The following is a 17,103-nucleotide window of genomic DNA, read 5'->3' as shown; positions in this document are numbered from 1 at the left end:
ATTAAAATGGGAGGAAGCAATATCGTCCTCACAGTAAATGTCTTTCAAGAGGGCAGTAGGGATGAAGAGAAATTACAACTGATGCATTCTATTGTTGTGTTTTAATGTTTGTTTGGCAGCACTGCCAAACCAAGCACTCAGAAATCCTGACTCTCATCCAGAAATCTTGATCTATCGACCCTGGAAATCACGAGAGTTCAAATAATTAATACAAGTTGCTCTTCATTTGTTTTCCTGGGTTCAAATCATTCCCGTTCGACTCCAGTTTTTCTAGCATGGAGCTTGTAGAAATACAAAAGGCTTCGGGAAAACCCCAAGTGCTGCGAGAGCCGGTGGCGGGGGACTGCCACGGCGGCCTCGGCAGCGCCTACGAGCGGCAACCTGGGCGTCGAAGCACTGATGGTGCGAGAAGGAAGCATCGGGAGCTGGCAAAACGCGCTCCCGTGCTGCTGCGGCCCGGCAGCTGCCGCCCCACCGAGCGGCCCCCCGCCTGCCTGGAAGCCCCGACCCCACGGCCCGGGGCCAGCCACCGCGGCGCCTGCGCCTCGGGCCTCCCCCGGCGGCGGGGTCAGCGCCCTGGCTGCGGGGGCCGCGCCGCCCCGGTGCGGGGACCTGAAGCCCGGGGAAGGCAGGGGGCTCGCGTTTGATGTCGGCTACGAGGGCGCCGGACTGCGGCCGGGCGCGGGGGCGGCGCCGCCTGGGTGTGAGGGGCCGGGCCGGGCCGGGCCGGGCCGGCCGGGCACCCCGCGGCGCGGCACAGCCCCGCCCCGGTCCCCAGCGGGGAGCGGCCGGGCAGCCCCGGCGGCCTCCGCCTCCTCCGCCAACACGGGGAGGACAGCAGCTAGAGGGAGCTCCTCCGGACTGCATCTGCCCGTGCGCCCCGGTTCCTTTCATAGGCTCCCCCGCCCCCTCCCCTCCCTCCTTCCCCCGTGATGGCGGAGGACAGCGAGTCTGCGGCCAGCCAGCAGAGCCTGGAGCTGGATGACCAGGACACCTGCGGCATAGACGGCGACAATGAGGAGGAGGCCGAGCATGCCAAGGGGTAGGGGCGCGCTGCGGGCCAGGCGGGCGGGCACAGCTCGGGGAGGCAGCCCCCGCGTCTGCCGCCGCGGCAGCTGTAGGGCTGGAGCTGCCGCCGCGGCCGCTGTGCGGGCCGGGCCGGGCCGGGCTCCCCGCGCCGGCCGGAGCGGGCCCCGCGGCGGGGCGTGCGGCGGAGCGGGGGGCGTGCGAGGCGCGCTCCTGTCAGCCGGCGGGCGGCCTGCATGGCGCGGCCCGGCCCGGCCCGGCCCGGCCCGGTCCGGCGCTCCTCCGCGGCGCCTGCGCGTGTGCCGCCCGCCGCCGAGGGGGCCCCGCCGGCAGCGCCCCGCGCCTTCCTCCGCGGCTGCCTTCCGCCGCAGCTGGCGGCCTGCGGGCGTGGGAGGACCCCGCCGCCGCGCCCTGCCGCCCGGCTCGGCTCCGCTCCCTCCTCCGGGGGCGGCCTTCGCCGAAGGGAGAGGCGGGGGGCCGGGCCCCCGGCCTGAGGTGAGCCAGGTGTCGGGGCTGTCGCTTCCCGGCCGGATACCGGCCTTCAAAGCGGGCCTTAAAAGGGAGGGTGAATCCTGTTTTGTTGTCTGCGCTCTTCCAGGATTTGGGGCCTTTCTTGGGTTGGTTGGCCGCTAGGAAGCCCCCCGTCGCGGGTGAGGGCGCTCTGGGGAAATGCCCGCCGGCTGCCTGACTTGTTTCGGTTGGTTCGGACGGAGCGGCCCCCGGCCCCTCACGCGCTCCCCTCCCCGGCCCGGGACCTGTCCGGGCTCCGTCTGTGCCAGTCTGTCCTGCAGACGCTCCTCCTCAACGTCACCCGTTGTCCAGAAGGAAATATCGCTTCTAAACCCGCACGCTGTGGAGAGTAGAGCGCGCGTTTTACCCAGGCATTAGCCGGAGCCGGCGCTGTTGTTCTGGTTGTAGTTCCTTCTCCGCTAATCTTGCGTCTTAAGTCTTCCCACGCTGCAGATCAGGCGCTGTCTCCAGTTGCTTGGGGAGCTGACGGGAGAGGCAGCCAGCACAGCTGCTGCCCCTTGCACCCGGCCGCTGTCCGGCTGCCTGCGGCCGCACGCAGCGTGGCTCCGTCTCGGGGCACAAGGTGCTGTGGTCTGGCTTGCTCTGCAGCTGCGGGCTTTTGGGGCAGGAAAGTGGGAGGAATGTGTTTTAAAAATCGACTTCATTTAAATCTACTTCTTTGCTTCTTTGAGGGGTTAGAAAATGTGATTGCAGAGAAGACGCTTTGTTGTCGCAACTAGGAGTGGCTGGAGTAACCTAAAATAGAAATAGGTTAATCTATACACTGCTACGCAAACATCTTCCTCATGAATTTCTGATTCATCTGGTTGAGAGCATTTTTGTAGGTGATTGATGTTTGAGGATGTACACTGTTTGTCGTCTTCTGCCCCTAGGATTTGCTTGGCAACAAGCAGCTCTGCATCTTAAATGTGGCAAGAGAAATCTAAGAGACTTAGGAGGACTGACTTGTCTAAAAGGCAGGAAAGGGGAAAACTTCGATGCTTGCTGCTCTGTCAGTGTAGTTGTGTCAAAAATAATTTTAGTAATCTTAAACCTGGGATACTAAAAAGGGACAAAATAGTGCTTAATTGTCTTGGGGCTTTTGTTACATTTGTTTGCGTAAATATGCCACAGTTGATGATTCCCAAATATGTAAAAGTAACGCCTCTAAGAGCAGAGAATGATTATTTATTGTTCTTTGTAGGACCCAACCTGACATGCCAGGCGAGACTGTTTGATAGCTGGGTGATGCCTGTCTAGAATTCATTCGTACCTTATTCCTACTCCGGTTTCCTCTTCTGTTTGTGTGTGACTGGGCTGTAGCTGCCCTCTGCAGTGTAGCTAGGCTCACAGCTACACGCTGGGGCTGCTGTGACAGCGAGGGTACGAAGCAGCCGGGGAACAAAGAATTGCACTTTGGTGTGTTCTGAATCGCAGCGCGCTCCTCTGCTCCAACTTGGGTCTCGCTGAGCTCTGAGGGACAACTGCTGTGGCTGCGGGCTGTACGCTGTTGTCCCCAAAACTTGTTTTTCTTGAATATCCTGAATGTATTTTAATGAGTATTTCAAAGAAGCTGCTTTATTCATCTTTGAATAAGAAAGTGAATGCTTCCAAGTAATGCGAAGTTTAATTAAATTAGTGGTACATCATACCAGTAGAAGAAGCATCTAAATATTAGTATCAGTTTTCTGTCATGTTTCTGATGTATGAAGTCTAATATTGACTTTTGAATCACTTTATTTTCCTGTAATCTTTGAGAATCTTGTTTTTTACTATTTGTCTGCAGGCTGAAGTATGCAAACAAATTCCATCAAATGATAAGAAAAATATTACATTACAGCAAGCAGAAAGATCTGCTCTTGATCTGGGAGATTAACCCATGGTAATAGGAGCCTAATTATTCCCTGTTTTCTCTCTATCATAGTATATTAATTTTTGAGGTAGCTTTAAAGTTTGCTTTGAGCTTTTAGATTAGGTTTTACATACCTAAGCAATTTATGAGCAGTCTTACTCCTTGAGACTACGACTGTGTCAACTGACTTGCTAAATTCTGAATGGTCTCCGTTGCTGCTGATGGATATTTAATCTCGTGCTGCTTTAACCCTCACCTTTTTAGAAGGAGGTAGAGTATGTGTTGTGTGTCAGTCTCTAGTAGGATTGCTTTGTAAATGAAGTTGCTTTCAAGCTGTTTCTTTACATTTGAAAATAGATCCTTGTAATACTGACCACAGAAAACATGGTTTGTATATATACGTATGACTTTGATTTTTTTTTTTTTAAATTTGCTACTTTTTTATATGCTTGAGCACAGAAAATACCATTTTATAGTTCTCAACTGTGCAAATGTCTTTGTCCTCTGTTTCTGCTCCTGTTTTTTAGATGCAGGATTATGTATGTTGTGTGACTCATTGCTGTTCTGCTCTTCTGTGTCTGCAGCTTGCTCCTGCTAGATGCATTATGCTGTACTTGTTCTGTTTCATAATGAAGTGTTGTTTACAAAATAGCTTTGTTGGTGTGTATGTAGAAAAAAAATGTATTTATTGCACCTGAATCCACCCTGCTGAGCCTAGCTTTGTATGGTCTCTCAGTTCATTCTAAATAGCTCCTTATGCTCAATGGCAGAAAGGCTTTGGGCACAGAACACTTAGTAAACAGATGAGGAAAAAGTATGACCTTTAAACAACTCCCCCCAACCCTCACAAATTATTTACTTTGAATGTTTCAGTAGTGTATCCCTTTGATTATTGTTAAATGGCAACTTTATAACCAACGCTACTTTTAGATTTAAAATATATATATATATATATATATATTTTCAAGGTACTGGAGGCAGTGCTCAGTTTTAGCAGGTAAGATTTACATCTTGGAGTACAGCCTTACAGACTTGAAGGGGGAGGCAGAGGAAACATGCAGAGCTTTGAGGAATATCTGTTGGGTTAGGTTTTAAGGCATTGCTGCTAGGTTTTCATGCTCAAAAAATTTGCATTTCCAAGCACTGAAATGTGTGCAAATTAAATCCTTCATCCAGAGAGGTTGTTAGTAATGATAGTTTGTTAGTAAGTGGAATTTGAAGGACTTAAGCCCTTCTGGTCAGGCCCTTCTTATTCTCTTGAAGTGGTGGTAGTCTAATACAGCAATGGGAAAGCTCTTTGCATCTAAGCCTCCATTTTCGTTATGAACCAAGGACAGCCCTAGTATAAAGTTTGAAATTTTTTGGAGTCTTGCCCATATACATGAGATCTGATTTTTGTGATCAAAAAGATCTATATAACATCTTCAGAAATGTAGTTTTGCAACCTCACTTACTCACAGAGAGAGAAAAATACTGTGAAGACAAAAACCCCACACAGGCCTAGGCCTTTGCAGTTTAAAAATAAACGTCTGAAGTGCATGTTTGGTTTTAAATTTGAGAAATTGCTAACTTAAAATTACCATTCTATGTAATTTAAAACAGATGTTGATATTACAAAAAGCTGTTTCTGCTAAAGCAGAATTTAGTGTCCAAAAAAGCAATTAAAATAACACTGACAAATATTCAGTGGGAAAGATTATCTCAAATAAAAACCAAGGGAGCCAAAACAGTTTGACCACCTGAGTAGAGTAACTGTCACGCTCCTTCTGCTTCTTCCATCTCAGCTTTTCACGCTTTTGCTCAGAGCTCCACAAAGTAAATTTCTCTGCCTTTGCCACGCTTCTCCCCAAATGCAGTAAGTATCCCCATTTTTCAATTAAAAAAAAAAAAAACAAAAACAAACAAACCACATGCAGGGAGAAGCAACAGTCTGTTTCACATTTATGCAAAACACCAGATGTGTGTACATAAGTGGAAAGGTATGTGGGTGGGATCATGGGCTTGCATTTGTAACTTGCAGACAAAATCATAAAACTGTGGGCCTAAGTGACTGTCTGAGAGTCATATCCACAGCCTGTTTCTGTGGCAAGGTTAAGTCTTTTTGGGGCAGAACGAGGTCTTTTGACTCTTCTTTTGCCTCAGCTGAATTTTGATTTGCACGTCACTTTTGTGCTGGCCTCACTTCTTTCTTATTCATCAGACTGACAAAACCGTCATCGTGGATGCAGTTAAAAATATCTTAGACCACGTCTGCGCTTAGGTACACCTCAGTCTCAGTGTGTAGGCTCGCCCTCCTGTCAGTAAAGTGCTCCTGGTGTAAGCGTGTCTCTACTAGACTGACGCAGTAAAAATCTTCCCCAAGTCTAACGTTGAATGTTTGTCTTAGTATAACCAGCTATGTGGTGGGCTGGACTGGGGCAGATGTGTTGATCTGATGCGTGTAAAGGTTGTGTTTCCTGACCTGACGGCTAGAGGTAGCATCAACCTGAGCTGCATCGTGCTGCCTGTGTGGGACCTGCGCTCCGCGCTGTGCCACTTCAGCGGTGGCAGGGTAGGTAGCAAAAGAGATTTCACGCTTAAAGGTCAGCTTTCATAGAAGTGGGAAACTTTCCTGCAACCTCCCCCCCCCAAAGTTCTAAGAGTGAGATACATTTCATGGTATCATCATATAAGTATATCTGACCAGACAAAAGAGAACTCAGATCTTAGTCAGCACACAAGAAGGTTTAATTAAGAGAAAAGCTTTTAATAGGAGTCTTTGTTGCTCAACTTGTAGTAATTATGACAGCACAAAGGATACGCAAAGGTAACAAGATTAAAAGCAAAGTTTTTCCCTTCCCAGCCATTCTCACTCCCAGTTTTAGAGCCTTTTGGTTCTTTTCAAGGCAGAGTATGAGAAGGACAAAAAATCCTGAGATGTTTTGGTTTTGCTTTTGCCCTAATTTGCTTGGTATCTCTGGTTGTAACTTGTGTTGGACAAACCTGTTTACTCAGCAGAAGTTTCTGCGTGCTGCCTGCTGCCAAATCTCTGGGTTGCAGGCGTGCCTAAATAGTTGAAGGACAACTGGATCTCTCTTTAAATCCTCTTTTTACGTTCTGTGGACTGTACCAGTAAAAAAAGACTGACCCAAGCAGGAGACTGTGCATAAATAACTGCTCTGAATGGTGCCTGCATAACCTGTCAGACAAAAATACCAGTGTTTATTTTTGCAAGAGGCAGTGTGAAAGCTCTAAACCTGAAGGTCATAAGCCGAGGACTGGGATTTCAGAAGATTTAAAAAAATCAGTAGTTTTAAACACCATGTATATTTTACAGTAATTTAGTCCTGTCTTCCCTCTTTCCCAGCTAAAAAAATGTGCGTTTCTATATGAAAAAGACCTTGAGCTGGTCAAAGAACAAACTAAGATTATCCTGGTAAAAGTACAGTTTAACTGGGGATAACATTAGTCAAGTTTAGCAAAGCTGCTTTTTCTCCATAGCTGCCAAACTTTTTTTTGGGTACAGTCGTTCATCATTTTACCAAACTAAATAAAACATTGACCCTCAGGTAATCCCAGTGAGCGGAATTCCCCTGTGGTGTAATTGCGGCCAGCTCCTGCTGAAAGGCAAGAAGACGAGCAAGCTGCACCGGTGCGACTCGGGGCTCGGTGCCTGCTGAGCGCGCCCATTCGAGAACGGTGTTTGCTGAAACTCCTAGCGGGCTGATGTTCACGGTGTTTGCTGAAACTCCTAGCGGGCTGATGATCCCCGCAAACGCCCTTGGGAGTCAGCTCAAGGACACAGTGGCATCGTTTGTTTGCTGTGTGTGAGAGGTTAGAGGAAAAGGCGAAAGTTTGTGGACAGTTCAAGAAAGAGGAAGAGTACCTTATTAAATGAATCTTAGCAAAGGTGAAATTGCTTTCCCCAGTAGTTTTATCTCAGTTTTGCCAGAGGTGGTGAAGTCCTAGGTCTTGTACATGTTTGATTTTTTACTCTCTCATATTTATAACCTTGTGCCAGGCCTCTGGGTCTGTTCTGTGTTTAAATTCTGTACAAAATGTCAGCTTGGTATACAGGCCTTCAAATAGATTTAAATTTATTTTAAATTGAGAGTATAGAAATTGTTAACAGAATTGTCTAGGTGATCGGGCAGTATCTTCATTCTGCAACAGAAAATTTTCTCCCTGCCTCACTTATACAACTTCATCTTTTGTTTCTGCAGACTCCTGGTAAATACTACAAATTCTCTTCTCTCCTGTGTGAGTGTTTGGTCTGCTACACTGTTGTCCACCGAGTAACTGCTTGGTCTGATCCCAGAGGGTGCTGCTTTTATAACTCTCTCCCTTCTTTCTGGGAGCGTAACTTTACCCAATGTAACTGTGAATGTTAAGGACTTGGGTTGATCTTTCACTGCAGGCTGTTCCAGAGAACAGTAATGATCTCACAAAAATGAGTCTTTGTTTAGTTGCGTGTTTGATTAATTGCAGGCTTTTGACTTTCCAATTGGACATTTGGGTGTTTTCGTGCGGACTGCAGCTCTGACAAGGTATAGGTGCTAAGACTGGGCATCGTAATCTTGAAAGTGAGCATGTGACATGGCCCTTGCAAATGTGTTGGTCTTAATAACTTTAGTTACATTCTTCTGAGTTCTCTTTCTTTTGGTTTGCCAGCATCTTATCTCATTTTTTTCCCTCCAGAATTAAAATAACCAATTGTTTGTTGCATTGACTTTTTTCTTTTCCAGTGAAAAACACCCAAGCCCCCCAAACCTCAATGTCTGTCTTGAGCTCCATTATGTACCTATGGTTTTGCTGGGAGATTAACCTCTTGAAGAGGATTCGGTGTTAACTGACTCATTGCCTCCTTATTTGCCTTCCGTCTGAGAGCTGCCAACACCTCCCACACTTCGCAAATTCTAATCCAGTCTTGATTCTATATCTTCATTATTTGTCAAATTAGAATCTCCTTAAAGAAGAAAGGAGTTGTATTATCAATAGCCAAAATGTGTCAGAATCTGCAAGTGCAATGTACTCTTTGTTGTTTTTTGGGGTTTTTTTGTTTGTTTGTTTTTTGCTTTTGTTTTTTTTAATGAAAGTTGACCCCATTGTACTTACTGTTTTAAAGCACAAATATTTGGTTAGTTTTGTGTTGTTTCTTACTGAGATTTCAGCAAGACTTTCATCACTACTTAAGTTAGAAACAAAATTCCCTGAAAACACAATGTTTTTGTTTGGATTCTTCTCAAATTCAGATATGCCTGATGGTTTAGCATGAAGGGGAGAAAATATCGGGCCACTAATAGTTACTGAATTTCCAAGGAGGTTACTTTCCTCAGTTCCTGCACTGTCCTGAGTTCCTCAAACCTATGTTGAATTTGATCATTTCAAGTTTGTGCCGGGTAATAGTCTGGAGAAGAGCATTGGCTGTTGTGTAGTGTCACAATATGACACTAGTGTGTCAAAACATCTGGTTGTGTTGGGGTCTGAGTATGAAACAAATTAGAAAGCACTTGCAGGAAGTTTTTCATCAATGCGCTCAGTTCCCGCCTTCCTTCCTTTCCCCTGCCTTTTCTTCACATTCAAACTGCTGTTAGATTTTTCATATTAAAATGCTGGTTTTTCCATATTTAACATTTTTTAAACTTAAGCTCAGTGGTATTGATTTTTCTCATTGCACATTTTCTGAATCTCTGGCAGAAGTCCTGGAGGGGATTTGGGAGCGAAGAAGAAGAAAAAGAAGCAGAAGAGAAAAAAGGAGAAACCAAATTCTGGAGGCACCAAATCAGATTCTGCGTCCGACTCCCAGGAGATTAAAATTCAACAGCCTTCAAAAGTGAGAGCCTGGTTTTGTTTTAATTTGTGCCTGCTTTCTAATTTAATTTTGTGTGTTGCTTTTTGTAAAAGCGAGTTGGTAGTTCTGCCTTAACACGTCAGACTTAAGCAAATGGTTGCTGTCCTGAATAGAGACAGAAGCAAGGTAAGACCTGGTGTTTCGAGACTGTATGAAGTTAGCTGAAGAGTCGTCGTCACCACCACCGTGGTGTACTGTGAGAAAAGCAGAGGAGGAGGTGTTTTGTCTTTCTTTTCCAGCAGTTAGAATTCAGGCTAGTGACAGCTTCATCGCAGGGAATCTTAATCTGCAGCAGTAATGCTTTTAAATAGATCTTGTGTTTGATGAATTGCCTTTAGTTTAGCCACCATCTAACTTGGCTTAGCGCAGTTTTAGTAAGTTGTACAGCATAATGCGCTCTCGTGGCGAGCGTCAGCAGTAGGCGGGAAAGTGTACCTGCTGTGCTAACCAGAGTCTCATTTGGGCAAACAAGCAGCATGTCATCTTACATAAAATATGGTAGTCTCTGCCATGGAGATACAGACTGAAGAAACTTTTTGCCATCTGAAAGGCCTCTGCTGTAAATAAGAATGCAAAATTATGTGAGGGGATGTACAATCTTTGTGGGCTTTGTGATAAAATAGCATCGTCTATGTGCTTTTGACTACCATGTTCTAAATGAATGGTGAATAGTATGATGTGGTGGCTTTTTAACATACAGCTTTTATCTCAAGAGAAATCTGAGCATGAGAACTGAAGTTTATAACATGATGATAAGAAAGTTTATGGACCATTTAGCATGTTGAAGTAGTTACATTTGCTTTATCAGATTAATGTGGAGAAAGTTACACCGTTGTACCAGTAGTACTATTCATCCCGTAAGATTTGTCGAGTATATTGGGGCTACCAATTAATTTTAGGGAAAAAAAAAAAGTTGCGTTCTGGCGTATTAACATACGGATAGATTTTTTTTGTTGTCCCTTTAGATCCTCTCTGTGTCACCCCCATTGCTTTGAATGGGCACAGTTGGCACAGGGGACACTTTAAAATATGTAGAGAGATCTTCAGTACTTTCTGATCTCACCACATGTTTTGATACTGTGTTTCTATAAAGCATGTGGCGTGAATTGCTAATACAAGAAGACTGCAAACGATAACCAAGTAACCTCAAGCTCCTTTACAACTGGAGTGAGGTCAATTTTAATGTTAACATAAAAACATAGTTCATTGCTGCGGTATCCTGGATGTTTCTTGGTTCCCTGCTGACCAAACGTATTATTCCATATGTTGCCTCTAATTACATTAAAAGGAAGCTGCTTCACTTTTTTTGTTTTCATGTGCGAGATTTTAGTCCTCAGCACCTTGCAGTCTTGCACACCATTTCTCTAGTGTGATGCGTTTTGCAAATGTGGAAGCCTATTCTTGTTCTAAGTTGTGTACTTGGTGTGTCACACTTCGTGATTATTTTACTGTCACAAGAAGTTTAGCCAGTTTGTTAGCAATGTTACAAAATTTTCTCTTATTGGCATAAAAGAAAAGCTCTTATTTAAGTCTTTCTCTCAAGCTCTAGGCAGCTAAACCATTTTACTGTTCTTCTACGGCTTCTACTTTTCTCTAGTTGTAAATGCATCAGCGTTGGCTGGGTTTTTTTGACCTTCTCTGCTGTATTCCAGGTGTACACACTGATAAGTAGATGAGTTTCTCTGTCTTGGACAACTTTGCTGTTTTAGATTTTTTGAAAGCATCGTAAACTGCTGATCTGGATCGGTGTGGAGAAGTGTATTTATTTTCTCTGCTACTCAAGTTGTATTTAGATTTTGTATTCCTCATGCTATTATAGAAAAAAGGCTTTTAGCATTTGCTTGCTCTTGGTTGAAAAAAGGTTTACAAAATATTTCAGAGGAAAGTGACATTGTACACCTTACCTCTAAGAGAATATATGCAGAATCATCAGGTAGTACTCGGTGGGACTTCTTGTACTCATTGAAAATAATTTTGAAAAAAGATTTTGAGATCAGGTGAGTTTGTAAACAGGGGGTACCAGTCTGGAGATGAGAAAAACACAGCAGTGAGTATCCTTGGCTTCTCCCTCTCTTATTCGTGATATTGGACTTTTTGAACACTGGCATGAGTGTAACCACAGCAATAAATGCTTTTTAGCGTTGTATGCTTACGATGACCTTTAGGACACTTCATTGCACATCTTGCAAGACTTTGATATCTCCCCATTTCAAGTCCCAATGATGTAGGGTGTCCGCACTGACACAAATGAAGCTTGCCAGATCTGCAATATTAGCAGTCATTACTGCAGTCACCAATGGCCTACACAACATAGTCACAGAATAACTTAGATTGGAAGGGACCTCTGGAGGTCTTTTGACCAACCTCCTGCTTAGAGCAGATCCAACTAGATCAGGTTGCTCAGGCCTAGGTCAGGTTGTTTGGTCTCCTAGGATGGAGACTCCACAACCTCTGTGGGCAACCTATTCCAGTGTTTGACTACAGTTCTGGTTAAAAAAATAGTAATTCCTTGTATCTAAATGGATTTTGCTGGTTTGCAACTTGTGTCCATTGTTTCTTATCCTATCATTGTCCTCCTCTGAAAAGACTTTGCTCAGTTTTCTTTACATCCTCCCATTAGGCAGCAGTAAGATTTCTCCTACTCCCTTAACCTTTTCTTCTTAAGGCTGAGCAAACCAAGGTCTCTCATCTTCTCCTTGTATGTCATGTGCTTCAGCTCCCCAGTCATCTTGGTGGCCCTCCATTGAACTCACTGCACTGTGTCAATGTTTTCCTTGTAATGGGGAACCCAAACCTGTGAGATGTGATCTCGGGGGTGCCAGATAAAGGGGAAGACTTGCTGGCCAGTCTTACTAGTACAACCCGGTATGCAGCTGTCCTTCTTTGCTGGCCAGCAAACTGCTGGCTCATGTTCAGCTCTCTGCCCACCAAGACCTCCGAGTTCTTTTCTGCAAAGCTGCTTCCTAGCCAGTCAATGCTGGCCTCTGCCATTGCGTGGGCTTTTTCTGTTCCAGATGCAGGACTTTGCATTTGCCTTTGTCAAACTTCATGAAGTTTCTGTTTCCAGCCTAGCAAAAGTAGCTTTGAATAGCAGCTCTGCAGTCCAGCGTATCAACCATTCTTCCCAACTAGGTATCATCTATGAACTTGCAGAGAAAGCACTCTTTGTCACATTCAGATCATTAAACAGTATTGACCCTTCAGTTCTCAAAATCCTTTCCCTTGCCTTCTTGAAGATGGGTGTGACATTTCCCTTTTTCCAGTCATAAGAAACCTCCACTAACTGCTATAACCTTTTAAACTTGATAGATGCTTGTTGCAGTAACATCAGCCAGCTCCCTCAGCACCCTCGGATGCATCTGGTCTCTTCTTATGGACCCGTGCATGATTAGTTTGCTAAGTGGTCCCTAACTTTCTCTCCTGCTGTGGTTAATGGGAGTCTCCCAGACTGTGCTGCAAGGCTCAGGGACATCAAAGGTCTGAGGTCAGATCTTGTCACCGAAACTGAGGCAAAAAAAGCATTGCATATCTCAGCCCTGTTGCACAACAGTGCCGTCTTGTGCTGTGAAGAGATATTTCCCCTAAATTGAAATTAAACAAAGTCACTCTTCTTTCTAATTTATGTGAAGTTCTGTGTAGGTTTTTCTTGCTTTCCATTAAACGAAAACAAAAAGGGTTGAAAGTAAACTTCTTAGCCAGGCTGATCTCTGAAGGTTTTGAAAGGAGATTCCTTCTGATGTCCCTAGCCATATTATGTTTAGCACCAGAACATGAACTTTTTACTTTACATATGATAGTAAGATCTTTTCAGAACCTAATATCTTTGGTTTAGATTTTCTGTTTTTTTCTTTTTCTTCATGTAGAAAAAACATTAGAGACTTAAAATAAACATACAAAATAAATTACGGTATGTCAATATTTATGTATGATTTCATAATATACTGATAAGATTTCAGAATTTATCTAGTGGCATTAGAAGTATTTGTATCAGGCCAGTGTGTAATAGACAAATTGATTTTTATCTGAGAAAAGTAACTTATGTCACTGTAATCTGAATTGAGAAATAGGGTAGGGTTTTTTTTATGCTGCAATAGTGTTGCTCTGAAGTGTGTAAATATGTTAATTCACAACTACTCAGATGGCAGGTGTTCAAAGCATGCTCACAGGTAAAATTTTGCAATACTTAAATTAATGAAAGAAATTGTATAATGTTTAGAGAGTACAGGTTTTTATTATAAATAGAAAATGATGGCCTGCTTGAGCTACAGGCATGGAGTTTTACTCCTTCTGTGACTGAGGATACTAGAGGCAGATGCCTATCCAAATGAAGCTTTACGTCCTTATTACATGTAGTTTATGGTGGTTTTTCAACACATGAATCCTGGGAAGAAAGTGAAATACAGAAATAGTGATCCATTGATATTCAGTAAAAAAAAAGATCTGGCTTGAAATCTCCATGCAGAATTGCATAAAATTTTCCAATGCATTTGAGACTATTTCTTCAAATGTATTTATTGCACTGCAGTCTGGGAAAACGTGAGCACAAGCATGCTGTTAGTGTGCCTCAGAACAGACTTACCACTTGGGAGATTACAAAACAAAACAAATATATAGATTAAAAAAGAGAGAGAGAAAAATCCCTTTAGATTTAGAAGCCTATTACCATTATTCCTCTGTACTTTCCTATGCAGGTAAAATTCTCATTCCAGTTACACTTACTCAGAGTGATCAAAAATGAGGGTTTAAGAGCTCAGTTTAGAAATGCTTAACCTTAGTTTTTATGCTTTTCAAATAACTTTTCTATAAAGATTTTTCAACTTTTAAGTGGAAATTTTATTTTATATCTGTCTGCTTTTATCAGTTAAAAGTTATCTTCAGCTGTGAGTGTTGGCACAGTTGGTGTTAGTGGCAGGATAGTTAACTCCTACATATGATACAATGCAGAAAGATGCCTACTATAATAATTGCAAGCTAATAGAAAGCAGATACAATATAACTAAGGTTAAAAAGTGGATATTTGTAGCAATACAGTGTACCTGAAATACTGAATCATAGTGAATTTAAATATTCTTTTATCCTGTGTGTGTAAAGTACAACTTCAAACATGTCTGTATGTACCAATGGTATCTTTAGATTGTTACATATGTAAGCTGATCTGCTTTTTGCTGTTTTATTGTATTTTACTGGGGGCAGGGCCAGGGAATACAAGAAGCTTTTTATTGTGATACTGGTATCCTGCCTTAATGCTGCAGTACTTGTGTTAAAAACGCTGAAGTTTCATGATTAAATGCAAGCGCTGCTCAAAACTATTAAGTAATTTGTGAAGTTGCTTGTCTGTTGCCCACCTAATTTTCCACCCTCCTGCCTCTGAAGGTTATACCTAAACTAACCATGATAAGAAGAATACATGAAAGAATACAATACAGCAAAATAAATGAACATGTTTGTACAACTTGTTCAAAGTAAACATACTCAGTAAGCTTCCTCTTCCCTTTGTCTCTGTGCAGAATCCAGCCATTCCAATGCAGAAGCTTCAAGATATCCAGAGGGCGATGGAGCTGCTCTCTGCATGCCAAGGCCCAGCAAAGAATATTGATGAGGCTACCAAACGTAAATACCAGTTTTGGGATACGCAACCTGTACCTAAACTTAGTAAGTTTAACTGGATCTGGGCATAAGATCTGTCTTACTGACCACTAAAAGAATGTGTGCCATGTTCTCTAAAATGGGTATGAAGTTGGACTGTGTGCAGTAGAGATCCTTAATCTTTTGTGTAGTTTATGTAGAATTCTTGATATTCTCCAGGAAGGTGCTTGCCCCCCGCCAAATCATATGCAACAAAATATGGTGTTAATAAATCTCTTTCTGATGCTCTCTATAAAAAATGGGAAATGCTATTGAAATGGCATTCCTTTGTATATTTTAGGTCTGAACTCTTGAACAACAGAACGTGGAAGTCTTTTCCGCTTGAGGGAAAATAAGAACTGTTAAGTGGTGACAAAGAATAAACTTTGGTTTTATTTATTTATTTATTTTCCCTTAATTTTTTCTTTTCAACAGATAGATTTGCTGTTACAGAGATGATTACTCTCCTGCTGTAGGTTACACTGTTTACATGCAGCTTTAAGGGGATAATGGCACTTCTGTCATGCGTGAACACTTTTACTGCTGTGTGTTCACGTGCTTCTTCCGCGACGTAAGCTACCTTGAAGATATGCTTTCTCAGAGTCCATTCTCTGTTCTTGGTACCAAGTGAGATGGTGAGGTGACCCCTCTTGCCTTCAATTTTGTCAGGAATTTGGCAGATTACTTTTTATACTGATCTGGTCTCTGATAGCGCAGTTGGTAAATCTTAATCTGTGTTGGAGAAGATAGTTGCTGTCTCTCTTGCTTTTTTCTGAATTGTTTTCTGAACCTTCGTCTTCCCCCTTCATTATCTTCAAGTTAAGCAGTTGTAGCTCTTCAGTGCCAACGAAACTGGGGGACCCCACAAGTAAAGTCGCCTCAGTGCAATAGCTGTCATTGTTCTGTTCTTCAGGTTTCTCTCTGTGGCATTGGAGACCGGTGTAGAATAAGCAGAAATAAGTAGAGTCTAAAGCACAGGAGCACTCTGTTCGCTCTCTCCACAGGGCAGCATTTCACATTAATCCATTTCTATAGCTTAATCCACAGTGATCTCATTTCTTCCTGACTTGCTTGCATAGAGAAGTCGAGAGCAATATTTTCCACTTAATTGAACTGGCCTGCCCTGGCTCTTCTCCATACAAACTCTATCCAGATACCTCTGTAAACTAATGGTAGTAATTGTCACAGTAATCCTGCCTAGGTGGAGGAAGAGCCTAGTTGAAAGAAGTTGATGTGTAAATCAAAAAATAGTCTTGCCGTAATAAAGCTTTTTCAGAGCTAGTTCAGGTGTCTGCGCAGCAGTTCCAGGAGTTCAGTTCAGGTTAGTCAATATATCTTACAGCACTTCTATAGAGATGAGAGTCTGTCGCTTGCCAGCCTAAAAGGACCAATACATTGACTCTAAAAATGATTTGTTAGTGTTGTGCAGTAGAAATATGCCTTGTTGAATTTGGCTGGCAGAGGTTTTGTTCAACAGTGTTTAGGAATTGCTTCTTGATCCCACTGATGTTTTTTTTAAGCTTTATCTGCTGAATGAACATACTGGGAATTCTTCACTATTTGATATGCTGGATACATTTAGGTGGGAAAAAAAAATCAGTTGATTCAAGAAATAGCTGTAGGGATCTTTGGAGTAAATTAACTTCAGAATCCTTCTGCATTCTAGTTAAGGTTGTTAGCAGTGGGTCCTTTAGTTAGGCCGAGTCTGCCGTGTACTGGCAGTAACATTTAGGCTGTTGATACTTTCCAGAGTTTGTATAACGATGCTGGTAATGATGACCTTCCAAACTGGATGGCAGGCCATAACTATATGTCAGGATTGCGCATCATTTGGGAAAAGTTTATATGACAAAGGAACATCTGACTATCTAGAGCTTGAGGATGATGATGATAGCTTAAGCGTTTATGGGTGAGAATCAGTGGGACGGCCAGCAAGGCAGATATCATGGTGGGAGTCTGTTATAGACCACCCAACCAGGATGAAAAGGCAGACGAAATAGTCTATAAGCAGCTGGGAGAAGTCTCACAATTTCTAGCCCTTGTTCTCATGAGGGACTTCAACTTACCAGGTGTCTGCTGGAAATACAACACAGCAGAGAGGAAACAGTCTAGGAGGTTCCTGGAGCGTGTGGAAGATAACTTCCTGACACAGCTGGTGAGGGAGCCAACTAGGGAATGTGCCCTGCTGGACCTGTTGTTTGTGAACAGAGAAGGACTGGTGGGTGATGTGATGGTTGGAGGCCATCTTGGGCATAGCGAT

The 17,103-nt window shown here is 43.4% G+C and overlaps 1 protein-coding gene across 1 annotated transcript in view; it reads left to right on the top strand.

The window, feature by feature from the left end:
* Window positions 1-796: 796 nt before the first annotated feature.
* Window positions 797-17,103, top strand: part of NMT2 (N-myristoyltransferase 2) — a 33,677-nt gene continuing 17,370 nt past the window's right edge. Inside the window, exons 1-3 of the mRNA XM_087775722.1 lie at window positions 797-1,042; window positions 9,065-9,200; window positions 14,726-14,870. Of these exons, the coding sequence (XP_087631848.1) occupies window positions 933-1,042; window positions 9,065-9,200; window positions 14,726-14,870 (391 nt within the window). The 5' untranslated portion in view covers window positions 797-932. The remainder of the gene's footprint in view (window positions 1,043-9,064; window positions 9,201-14,725; window positions 14,871-17,103) is intronic.

This window comes from Nipponia nippon, unplaced genomic scaffold, assembly GCF_047370975.1.
Source record: "Nipponia nippon isolate SJK-2023a ecotype South Korea unplaced genomic scaffold, ASM4737097v1 scaffold_1, whole genome shotgun sequence".
Classification (NCBI taxonomy): Eukaryota; Metazoa; Chordata; class Aves; order Pelecaniformes; family Threskiornithidae; genus Nipponia; species Nipponia nippon.
The sequence above is the reverse complement of the archived record's forward strand: the minus strand, read 5'-3'. Positions and strand labels throughout refer to the sequence as shown.